The sequence below is a fragment of the Puma concolor genome, chromosome A1 (genome assembly GCF_028749965.1).
Source record: "Puma concolor isolate L17-30 chromosome A1, mPumCon1.1.hap2, whole genome shotgun sequence".
Classification (NCBI taxonomy): Eukaryota; Metazoa; Chordata; class Mammalia; order Carnivora; family Felidae; genus Puma; species Puma concolor.
The window spans coordinates 108,679,345-108,692,695 of record NC_141667.1 but is presented as its reverse complement, the minus strand read 5'-3'; the positions used below and the strand labels follow the sequence as shown (position 1 = coordinate 108,692,695).

At 34.5% G+C, this 13,351-nt stretch overlaps 1 protein-coding gene across 1 annotated transcript in view; it reads right to left on the bottom strand.

Moving 5' to 3' along the window:
• Positions 1-1,642: 1,642 nt before the first annotated feature.
• SREK1IP1 (SREK1 interacting protein 1) overlaps positions 1,643-13,351 on the bottom strand; it is a 44,646-nt gene continuing 32,937 nt past the window's right edge. The window contains exons 4-5 of the mRNA XM_025924710.2: positions 7,529-7,601; positions 1,643-4,740 (exon numbers count right to left, since the gene is read on the bottom strand). Of these exons, the coding sequence (XP_025780495.1) occupies positions 4,551-4,740; positions 7,529-7,601 (263 nt within the window). The 3' untranslated portion in view covers positions 1,643-4,550. The remainder of the gene's footprint in view (positions 4,741-7,528; positions 7,602-13,351) is intronic.

The following is a 13,351-nucleotide window of genomic DNA, read 5'->3' as shown; positions in this document are numbered from 1 at the left end:
CTGAGAACATAGTTCCAGATCATTATTGACACATCTGCTGCCTATGTTGATTTCATTTTGGCTATCTTGATACACAGATAATAATTATAGTACTATAGATGTTGCCTCAAGTAAAAACCTAGGTTGAGAAAGTTTAGTTAAGGCAGGGGTACAGTTCTACTTTTGTTGTTCAAGGGCAAACGCAGAAGCCATGAATGAAACAAGAAGCAGACAAATTGGTCAAGGCCAGCACAATGCTCACGGTCTCCCAAACTCCTCTTAACCTGTGAGACATACAGGAGCTGGCCGTGGCTGGATGTGTCCTGAGTTGTGCCCCCGGAAAGGCATCCCAATTCTCTGGCATTCTGCACATTTTTAAAAAAGTTGGGAGGCAACAAATGATGGTCAGAAGACCCTGGGTTTTGTGTGATTACAATTGTGCTGGCTTAAGAAGTGTACTCTCCTTGGTTGCCAAGGGAGATTGAATCTCAGCACTGGTACTAGTTATAGTCCCTGCCAAGCCAGGTCACCTGAGGGAGAGCCACAGGGCTCAACCAGTGGATCAATAGGTATGTGTCTCTGTTGCTTTGAAGCAGTTGGTGCTTCACACATTGAGACAAAATATTAAGCAAGACGTCTTATCAAATCACAGCCGAGTCTATACTATGAAAAATATACTTTAGATGATTTATTTGGGTGTCACTAACCTGGTGACAGAATTTAAATCAGTCACAAATAATCTAAAAATGTAAAACACATTTCAAAGTATGTACTTATGCATGTAATTCTGGGGACGTGTCTGATAAAGAACACAGTAGCTTTACGTGTTTTTAGAAGACTTAAGTCACTGGAATTTTTGGTAATAATCAAATCTTAGAAAGAAAAGTGGGTCTAGAAGAAGAGTAGAAATAACAGGACATAAGAGGCTCAAATTATTTTCTATGCGGTCTTCTTATGAGAGCAATTTCATCTTTGAAAAAAATTGTTTAATAGGATTTCGAAGTGGATGAAACCAAACCCCAATAAAGGCCATATCTTTCCTTAAAACTCTCTCATGGTGTCTCATTGCTTACAGATTAAAGTTCAAGCTTCCAAACACGGAACATAAGACTTCGTTCTCTTGTTCCTGAGAACCTAGAATGGTAGTCTCAATTCTTACCACATCCTGCCTTACATAATGCTTGTAATTCTTGACACACACACAACTCAAGTTTTTTTTACTGTGATCTTTGTTCACAGTACCCACTCGTCCGTAACTGCCATGAGTTCTATCTTCAGTCTCCATCAAAATCCAAGTCAGCCATCATTTCTTTAGGTAGCCTTTTCTCACTTCTCCAGACTAAGTTAAGTATCCTTCTGTGTTTTTATGAACGCATGTTCAGGTCAATCACTGGATTTATTATACACTGATGTGTTCTGTTGTTTCTCCCACCAACTAAACTATGAACCCCTTCAGGGAAGCAAGTGAGTCTTATTAATCTCTGTATCCCCAGTACTTAGCAGAGCGTTTGCTATGCCAGGCACTCCGTCAATGTTTGCTGAAGAAAGGAAGCAATGACATTTTTATCAACATTATTGATAACTCTTCAATCTAGTTAAAATGAAAGTGACCTAGGGTTATATAATTTTAGACAGAGTGAACCGTAAATATAGACACATAAAATTGTTTTATTCCTTATTTATTGATGTTTTGGCCTCAGAGAACCAAAGATGTGAACAGATGTACATTAGGGGCAAGAACTAGGGATACCTCTGAGAGATTTTCGTCAAAAGAGGATACGGAGAAAAGAAACAGGGAATTTTGTGGGGAGTGGATCCATCAGCCCAAAAGCAATAGCCTGAGTATTTAGACAATCAGGTTACAGATACAAATCTAAACATAAAATCTATATGCATCTGATGAAAAAGACATACACTGGTTGCTAAGAATGTAAACCAAATATCAATTACCTGCTTAAAGAGGTTGAATGTGTTTAACAGGTATATTAATAAATTCAACCTTTACCAATACAGAATGCTACCTGCCTACCTACAGCAATTTCTAAAATGAATAATATTACTTGAATTATACTAACATATTGATAATCATATACATTAAGGACTGGAAGGGTTCTCAGAGATAATTGGGTATAATATATTACAGATCAAATACACCAAGGCCCAGAGAAGCTAAATAATTTAGTTGAAAGTGACGAAGGTAGTTAGAAAGGCCAGGACTTTTTGGATTTTTACTATTAAGTTCAGTTTTCCTTCTGCTACGTACATACTGCCTCATAGAAAATCTCACTAATTTTCTCCTAAAATTTATTAGTGAGATTTGTATCCAATCCCAACAAGTTCACTTTACAAGAAAACCAGTAAAAAGAAATAAATTTTATTCAGATGACAGGTTTTATAAACTATTCTCATACTATGGGGAATTTACTCAAGAATAATTCCAAGAATGTATCTAGGGGACAAAATTACTGAGCAATAAAATTTTTTAATTTGCACACTGTATTAGTTAATGGTGCTGAATTTTATGTAACTCTTTTGGACCATTATCAATTGTGTTCCCATTCAGAAAACAAATCTAATGAGCCAATTTATAATCTCTACGATTAACAGAAATAAAACTCACAAATAACTTTAGATTACTTTTGTTTCACTATAATTATTAGCATTTTTAACCATGTTAAAATGGGATGAGGCCATCCTTGTGCATGCAGCATTTTCCTATCATTTTTAAGTTTTTTATTTTTTTCATTATAATGAAAGAACCGTATTTTCAGAAAATACAGCTAAAAAAATACTGAAAATACAGCAAAGGCCAAACAAACAGTTAAAAATGTAATAACTTAATAACTCTATGTTTCTCTCTCAACACCTGACTAAACTATTTAAACAAAAGAGTTTCTTTCTGAAGAGGCCATATGACGAAATTAGGTGATGGAAAAGCTAGAAGAGTGAAAGCTTCCTCAGCTATAAAGCTAGAAGAGGGATGTGGGTGTAGCTTCCCTAGATCCCAGCATGGTAAGCAGATATTACGAGGAGCTGTGAGCTCCCCCAGTGTGAGTGAGGTCATGTGAGCAAGGGGAGCTGGATGAAGAAAGAATCAGTACATTTTTCCAGCTTGTGAGGTTACATGTACTTACCTGGTTTCACCATAATGAATTTGCCTGAAGCCATGTCTGTAGGTTAGTAATCTGAAAATTTATAACTGCACCACAGTGAGTACATGCAATCTTTGGTGCTGTGCCATGATAAGTGATTGATGTTTGATGCTGCTAAGTGCTTAACTCACTGGGCGTAAGGGATATCCAAATATCAAGCAAAGTAAGTAACACTGATCATTGTGAAATTATGTGTAAGAAACATTTATATCTACTGATATATGCTTGAAAATGCTTACTCATATAAAATTTTCATTGTTATATAAAGGCTTTCATGATGCAACTCCCTGGCTCTTATATTTTAAAAAGTACAGAATAAAATTCTTAACCCTAAATTTTTGTCACTGCTCTTAAGGTCTAAGAATGAAGTAAAAGAGAGAAACACCCCAAACTGGTCATTTTTGAAACCATAAATTCAGTGTGAAACCTGCTTCAAAACTACAAATTATTTTAGACAAATAAATATATATGTTCACATTTATAAAAAATTTCCACATTACTCATAGAAACAAGCTTCATAAAATTTACATACAGAATACAATAAAAATCAGTTCTAATAATGATTTAGCTGTCATCCTCCTAATTAAAAAGTTCTGTGTTTGAGGTATCACTTTAAGAGATGCCAATATGGCACATTTGTAAAACAACCCAGGAGTCTATCCTAAATATTCTACCCAACACAGCATCATCTCTGCAAGACTCTGAGAGGCTGGACTACGCTTGTCTTTTTAAAAGAGGAAGAGAATTTTAATTGTTACAATAACAGAGGAGGCAGGTACTAGACACTCTGCATTTCATGTAACAGTAAAACTTCCTTATAAGTATTTTCATTATCTTCTTGCCAACACCATTCGCTTAAAATGTCCTAGTTAAGACCAGTGAAGCAGCTTCATTTCCTATGACATCCAAAAAAGTTTCAAGATTTAAAAATGACAGTGAACAACTTCACTATCTTTATACATTACCATAGGAAATAAAGCTATTAAATTTTTCAGAGTCAAGAGCAAAGCATTATCCCCTACCTCATTTTATCACTGGAAGGTGGACACTTGATTGAGCAATACTCATTAACTGCTAGGTAGATTACCTGTGTTGACTGGAGTAAAGCCATTTACAATCAACTTATAAAGTAACAACACTAGTCAGACACAGTCATGAATACCAAAAATGATGTGTTTTGTGTGTATAAATATCTATATTTGGGGTGTGGCTATCAAGTAATAAGACTGATTCAATACTTTATAGTCAGCACATTAAAAATCTATTGCCAGAAGACAATGGTCCCATATACGAAAAAAATGTCTATATGGAAAAGGCTGTGATTTATTGCAAAGCATGATTATATAGCAAATTCCAAGGAAGGTCAAATAATTTCTAAAACCAAATTTTAAAATTTAATGGCTTAGGCTGAAGATTCAGTTACTTTTTGCAGATCTCAGAAGGATTAGGGGTGGAAGAATGCTTTTCCTTTTTTCTCTTCTTTTTTTCCTTTTTGTGGTGTTTCCCCCTTTTTGACTTATTCTTTTTTTCTTTTTTCTTTTCTTTCTTCTGATATTTTTGTTTCTTTTGTTTTGAAGTGTCCTCTTCAGTGGAACTGGATGAATAAGACCTATGGGCAATAATAGAGACTGACTGATAACTGCATTTATGGCTAAGAGCTAAATTGAAATGGGATTTAACTGCCTGAAATCATTCTTGGAGCAAAGTGGGGTATAAACAAAGAAACTCGAAATGTGCTTTATATATTTGTATTCTCTTAAAATACAGACTTCAGAATTTTTGCTCCTTGGTCATAGAAGCTGACAAAACAAATAACTCTATTTTGCTCAACTCTAATATTAAGTTTTAAACTCAGTAAGGATGCAATAATTTTTCTGTGATTTTCAGCTTTTCATCCTGTTGTACCCTTCAAAATCTTATAAGGTAAACAAAGTGGTATTTACCAAGCCTTTATCATATATACAATTCATTTACATACACAATAACTTGTTAGCATATTCTCTTAAAAGAGCTAAAAAGGATGCAATTATGTAAAAAGGGCTATATTAGTACCTTGGTAAAAAAGGGGGGAAAGCTGAAAATTAGCTAAATAAAAGGACTTCTGTTAAATTCCTGTTCAAGTGATACAGATGAGCACTTGCATTCCAAAGTAATTTTCACTAGTTACAAAAAGAGATGTTTTAAATGCATACAAGTAAATGAAGATGATTTATCATTATTCTTTATTTTTCTAATATTCCTCTAATACTAGATTTGGAAAAAAAACTACGCAATTCCTTCCTCTAGTATTAAAAAAGAGAAAAGTAACAAAAAACAGAAAAGCCATCTCTTAAGATCTTATATAAGTAGGTATACAACAATCTCCCCACACCCAAACTCTAAATGTGTCAGAAGACAGAAACTGAGTCAATTAAAAATAAAAAATAAAAAGACACTTTTTTTTTTGTTTTTAATGTTTATTCAGTTTTGAAAGACAGAGCGTGAGCAGGGGAGTGGCAGAGAAAGAGGGAGACACAGAATTGGAAGCAGGTTCCAGGCTCTGAGCTGTCAGCCCAGAGACCAATGAGGGGCTCAAACGCACAAACTGCAAGATCATGACCTGAGCTGAAGTCAGTTGCTTAACCGACTGAGTCACTCAGGCGCCCCCCAAAAGACAGCTTTCTAAAAAGGTAGTAGTGAGCTAACCGTTAGAAGTTAAAGCCCAAACTAAGAAAACCTGACACAGACCTACAGTAAGCAAGAAATAAATGCATGAGACTTCAAGTCTGTGTCTGTCAGTGATTCTCATGAATTACTTGACTGAATTTCTTGTTTAGAAACTCCGAGTTTTCCCTCATTTCCGTAATGCTGTATTTCTTTCTCCATTTTGTCTTACTTAGACTTCTGGCTGTTTCCTGGTCTTATTTTCTCATGTATTCTCTTATTCCCTCTTCATCTCTGTTATTGTCAACTCTTGCCTGTTTTCCTGTTTTAAAGACCCTACTTGACCTCTGGATTCTGAGTAGAGCTTGTTTGTACATTCTTCTTTGGCTTTTTGGTCCTGGATTTTAATTTTTAAGGCCCGGTGTTAGACTTGCACATAACAACTCCAAGAGGTGGCAAAATCTCTGCTGAGTATGACTAGAAAAGTTCATTTAATTTCAGGCCCTGTCTGAGGTCTGTGAGACCCAAAGTAGAGAGGCTCAAATAAATAATCTGTTACAATAAAACAAGTATCTTAGAATTTGGAAGACACAGATAATTTCATTTTGTCTATACACAATCCTTGCTGTGCTAATGCAAATGATTCAACAATACATTAGTCCGACTATAAAATACACTGACCTCTATCTTCCTATTAGCTTTTATGTTAAATATTATTTGACTCCCAACACTTGAGAGAAAATGAACTTTTCTAAATTATGAAGTAGCTGAGGTGTTGAAAGGTATGTATTAAATGCTCTATGAAGTAACACCTGATTTTCAGAACTTACTCTATTAGAGAACTAGGGTCCAAGTCAGACATTATTATTGTCAAATACCTTAAAAGACATCTGTATATATATGTTTATTCTAGTATATATGAAACTGTACTTGTTAACCATAAAAGAAGCTGCTTCTTAATTCTCGTGATCAATTGCTTTAACCAGTTAGTTGTTAAAAGAGCTGATACTAGGGGCGCCTGGGTGGCGCAGTCGGTTAAGCGTCCGACTTCAGCCAGGTCACGATCTCGCGGTCCGGGAGTTCGAGCCCCGCGTCAGGCTCTGGGCTGATGGCTCGGAGCCTGGAGCCTGTTTCCGATTCTGTGTCTCCCTCTCTCTCTGCCCCTCCCCCGTTCATGCTCTGTCTCTCTCTGTCCCAAAAATAAATAAACATTGAAAAAAAAAAATTAAAAAAAAAAAAAAAAAAAAGAGCTGATACTAAAAATTCATTGGTGGCTGATGTGGGTTCTGAAAGACCTGAATGAATTTTTAGAATAAGTGGGTACGTAAATCCTATTAATAACTTTGTAGCCACTGCAATGATATTTTGAGAATACAAATACTTAAGCCCCAACTTTATACATATGAGGACAAAATATATATGTAAAGAATTTAGACATCATCCAATTAAAAGTGTGGCTGATGTTTTAAACTCAAATTCTAGAACACAAATAGAATACATAAAAGAAGGGGGGGGGGGCTATTATTTATTTATACCTTAATTTGCTCCAAGAAAAAAAATTCAAGGTGGCTGAGTATTGACTTTAGTTTTGATTCCTCAAGGACTGTTATTTTACTGAAACAACTGAATATGTGATCCCCATTAAGGAAAGAATTAGTGTTAAATTAACTGGACTACACACAAAATATTAAATTTTATAATCCATCTGGGATTCACAGTCCTGCTTTTAAAAAACAATGATGTTAAAAAAATACCTTTTTCTTTTTTTTTTCAACTTGATTTTCTCTTTGCTTTTTGCTTTTTTCTTCTCCTCTTCTTCATTTACTCCTGTGTATTGAGGGGAAACAATCAGGACACCATGAATCTGCACACTAATATGGTATGTATACAGTTTTTCCACTTTGGTTACTGGTTGATGAATTTTATTGGTTAGGATACTGCACTTCTCTTGTAACAGTTTCTCCTTTCTTGTTTTTCAAATTGAGGTATAAATTGACATATAACATTGTTTATTTTCAGGCATACAACATAATGGTTTGATATTTGTACACATTCCAAAATATTTGCTGTAAGTCGAGTTAACATCTGTCACCATGTTACATACATACCAACAACATTTTTTTCTTGTGATGAGGACTTTTAGGATCTACCCTCTTAGCAGCTTTCAAACATACAATACAGTACTATTAACTACAGTCAACATGCTATACATTACAACCCCATGACTTATTTATAACTGCAAGTTTGTACCTCTTTTATTTATTTTTTAAATATTTTGTTTTTAAATAATCTCTCCACCCAACATGAGACTCAAACCTACAACCATGAGATCAAGTGTCCATATTCTATCCACTGAGCCAGCCAGGCACCCCGGTACTCCTTGACCAGCCTTATCACCTGCCTCTAACAACCACAAATCTTTTTCCTTTATCTCTGAGCTTGGCTTTTTTATGTGTTTGTTTCTTTTTTAGATTTCACATATAAGTGAAATCATATAGTACTTGTCCTTCTCTGACTTATTTCACTTAGCTTAATACCCTCAAGGTCCACTAATTATTTTTATTTATTGAGAAGCTTATAAAAATATTATATGCTTTTTATAAAAATTTCAACTACTACTAGGTACATTAAATAAAAAATTCAAGTACTCCACTGCTAATTCCTACACCGAATCAATGTCAACAGTTTGGTGGGTACTATTTCAGGTCTTAAAAAACAAAACAATACAATCAAATACAGCCTTTTTTTTTTTTTTTTTTTTTTTTTTTAAAGTAGGCTCCATGCCTAGCCTGATGGGGCTTGAACCCATAACCCTGAGATCAAGAGTTGCATGATATACTGACTGAGCTAACCTGGTACCCTTCAAATACAGGTGTTGAAATGTTTCTTTTTCAAACAAAATGAGGATTATGGTATTCTAGGATGTTAAGATTACAGGACTGTAAAGAAATCTAATAATATTTATGTCATTGGTACCCTAGAAGGAAAGAATATATACTACTCTCTAACTTGTTTCTGAAATACACAATTTGGTGTGTTTTCTGTTAAGCTTGCTCTCCATACAACCAAATATGCACATACAATCACTTATACAAAATAGTTACAAATAAGTCCCAAGTTTTTCTCTTTTTTGAAAGATGGATAAGTGATATTTTATATGGCATATAAATACAGTGGCATGTATAATATTTTGCAACTTATTTCATATTTGTCAAAAATCAGTTGCACAGAAAAAAAGTAAGTTGGACTTCTGCTTCTGGGAAGAGGAGCAAGTGTACTTTTCCTATTTCTCCCAGTAAGTTCAACTAAAAATACCAGACATTGTAAAAACAAACATAAAAACTGAAAAGTAGCGGTCCCTGGGTGGATCAGTCGGTTGAGTGCCCAACTCTTGAATTCGGCTCAGGTCATGATCTCACAGTTCATGGATTTGAGCCACCTGTCAGGCTATGAGCTAGCAGTGCGAAGCCTGCTTGGGATTCTCTCTCTTTCTGCTCCTCCCCTGCTTGTGCTCTCTCTCTCAAAATAAATAAGTAAACTTAAAAACAACAACAACTTTAAAGTAGAAACAAGACAGACTAGCTATGGATCTTGAAATCTAGAGAAAGACACGGGAGTGAGTTCTGTGGAATTCATGCTTCCTTTAGCCCAGACTTGGAGCTGAAGAAGCTGGCAGCTTTGGCAATGTCAATACAGGTACAGATAAAAAGATTTCTCTAGCCTAAAGACCAAAACAGAGACAGCCTAGTGACAGATAGGTTGTAGGTAACAACTGCCCTTACTCAAGCTGAACACCACAGAAAAAACTGGCACAACCCCCACCCATGTCAGCAGACTCTGAGTGAGGAACCTAGACAATCCCCCTTATCAAGCTGTGATAAGATCTCCCAATTCCTCAGCATGAGTAGTCTAAGTAGGTAACCAGGACCTTTATCACTAACCAGTAAAGAGATCACTAATAGTGTCAATAAAGACCACTTGGGAAGCCTTGACTTCTGCTGCCAGCCAGTAGTAATGAGGTACCCCTCCCATCTATGCTGAGATGATGTAAGAATATATCTAAGAAAGTCGGGGCACTCATCATCACCCAGTAGTAAGTAACAAGACCACTCCCACCATGGGATACCAATGGGGAGGCTGGAACTCATCCCCTCACCCAGCAGTAACAAGAAGCCATGACCACTTTGAGTGTTGGCAGAACCTAAGTGGGGAAACAGAACCTCTGTCTCCCCCTGGCAATAAAAAGTCACTTTCTCTTCTGGGGTGGTACCAAAGAAAATCATATAAAAGACAAGGTTTAAGGAAAGCCAACGTTTCATAATACAATATAAACATGTCCAAATTTTGGTTGAAAAGAACTCATCAAAGTCCAGAGATCTTAAATTGAATGAAAAATGAAACAATCAATATAACAACACCACAATGAGATTATTTTTAAAATAATCTAAAAAAGATTTTAAATAGTCATCATAAAAATGTTTCTAAGAAACAAAATGCTTGAAAGAAGTGAAAAAAATATGAAAGCCCCCCCAAATGGGATAAAATCCAAAGAACCAAATAAAAATTTTAGAACTAAAATGACAATAAATGGAATTAAAACACTCAGTGGATGGGCTCAATAGCAGAATGCAAAGCAATGAATAGAAATATCACTGAATGGGAAAACAGAACAATAGAAATCACCCAATCTGAGCAATGGAGAAGAAACAGATTTAACTAGAAAAGGAATGAGACTTGGGGATCTGTGGGATAGTAACACAAGATACAATATTTGTGTCACTGGAGACATAAAGAGTATAAAGAAGGAGGGGCTTAAAAAGTACTTGAAATCCATATCGAGATATGAAAATTAAACTTTTGAAAACTAATGAAAAAAAAATCTTGAAAACAGCCAGAGAAAAATAATGTATTACTTATATGAATGAAACAATTAGAATGAAAGCAGATTTCTTATTAGAAAGCATGGAAGACAGAAAGAAGTGGCCATTTTTTAAATGCTGAAAGAAATGTCAACCTGGAATCCTCTACCCAGTAAAAATATTATTCAGGAATGAAGGAGAAATTAAGACATTCTCAGATAAGGAAAAAGTAAAAGGATTCGTCACCAGCAGACAGACCCTAGAGGAATGGCTAAAGAAAATTCCTTAAATGGAAAGGAAATGATAAAAGAAGGAACACTGGAACATCAAGAAGAAAGAATAGAATAAGCAAAAACCTGAGTACAACAGGCTTTCCTTCTCTTGAGTTCCTAAATTATGTTTGATTGTGGAAGCAAAAACTACACCATTGTTTCATGAGGTTTCAAATGTATGTAGAGAATATATTTACGACAAGTGTATTGTAAAGGAAAGAGGGTAAAGGGACATAAAGGGAGGCACGGTTTCTACTCTGACTGTCCTAGTAAAAAGACAATACCAGTAGATTGTGGTAAATTATGTATATATAATCTAATACCTAGAGCAACCACTAAAAATGCCATATAAAATATCATAGAAAAATTTAAAAAAAAAACCACTATGGACACAATGTGTCTTTGACACTACAGAAAAATTATATGCAATTCTATAGGTGTTCCAGTGACACTATAGATAAAACTAAAAAATGTTCAAGCAGTAATCCACAGGAAGGCAGAGAAAAAAAAAACAAGAATGAAAAAAGAAGAATGAAAAACAGAGTGAACAGAAAACAAATAAAAAGTGGTAGGATTAGCTCTAACATATAAAAAATTACATTAATGTAAAAAAATACCAATTAAAAGAAAGTGGTTGGTAAAGTTGATTGAAAAATATGATTCACCTATACACTGCCTACAAGACTCCCACTTCAAAGAAAAAGATATAGACACACTGAAAATAAAAGGATAGAAATGGATATGCCAAACAAGCATTATCAAAGGAAAGCTAGAGTGACTGTATTAAGATCAGATAAAATAGACTTCAGGAAAAAGAAAATTACCAGTGAGAAAGGGCCAAAATAATGATAAAAGTTTCAACTCACCAATAAGACATATCCTAAATGTGTATGCACCAAACAATAGAGCTAAAAAATACATGAAGCAAAACTGAGAGACCTTAAAGGAGAAACAGACAAATCTACAATTCTCTCAACAATTAATAGATACTACACATAAAGTCAGCAAGAATGCAGAAGAACTCCACAACCATCAAACAATAGAATCTAAACAAGATTTAAAATCACTCTACCCAACAAGAGTAGAATACACATTTTTTTCAAGTACCTACAGAACATAGACCAAGACAGAATATATCCTGTGTCACAAAACAAATCTTAACAAACTTAAAAGAACTGAACTCATACAGAGTTATGTCTCTGTCCTTAATGGAATCAAATGAGAAATCAGTAACAGATAACAGGGCAATTTCTAAACAGTTGGAAACAAAACAACACTTTTAAATAATCCACTGGGCAAAGAGGAAGTCTCAAGGAAAACAAAACACACTTAACTGAATGAAACTGATATATATTAAAATTTGTGTAACACAGCTAAAGCAGTGCTGTGAGGAAAATTTATAGCACTAAATGCTTAGGATAGAAATGAAGAAAAGTTTCAAATTGGTTATATCTTAACTTTGATCTCAAGAGCCTAGGGGGAAAAAGCTAAATAAATCCAAAGCAAGTACAAGGAAGAAAAATAATAAAGCACAAGAATTAATAAAATTGAAAACAGAACAAAAAAATTAGAGAAAAAGAATGAAACAAGTAGCTGGTTCAATAAAATTGACAAATCTCTAGGAAAAATGTGAAAGAAAAAAAGACACAAATCATCAATATCAGAAATGAAAAAAGGGTTACCACTACAGACCCTATATACATCAAAAAGATAAATGAAAGCTATGAACACCCTACAAAAATAAATGTGACAACTTGGATAGTATGGACCCCTTTCTCAAAAAACAAAATGCCACAACTCACCTAACGGAAGTAGATAATTTCAATAACCCTTTAACTATTGAGGAAATTGAATATCTAACTTTAAAACTTCTAAAAAAAATCTTCAGGCCCAGGTAACTTCACTGAAGAACTCTACCAAACATTTAAAGAAAAATAAACACTACTTTCATACAAATCTTATGCAATTTTATCCAAAAATAGAAGAGAAGGAAATTTTATCAATACTCTATGTAACTCTTCTTCTGATTTCAAAATTAGACTAAAATAGTACAAAGCAAGAAAACTACAGACCAACATCTTTCATGAATACAGATGGAAAAATCCTTAACAAAATATTAGCAAATAGAATTCATGGATACAAGGCTGGTTCAATTTTCAAAAATCAATTAATATAATCTACCATATTAACAAGCTAAGGAAAAATCATAATATCATACTGATCAATGAAGAAGTGGCAAAATCTGACAACCATTCTATAATAAAAACTGTAAAAAAAATGGGAATAGAGAGAATCTTTCTCAACTTGATAAAAGGCAACTACATAAAACTTACAACTAACATTACACTTAATGGTGAAAGTTTAAGTGCTTTTGCCCTCTAGGATTAGAATCCAGGTAAGAAAGTCATCTCTCACCACTCTTTCTCAATACAGTCCTATAAGTTTT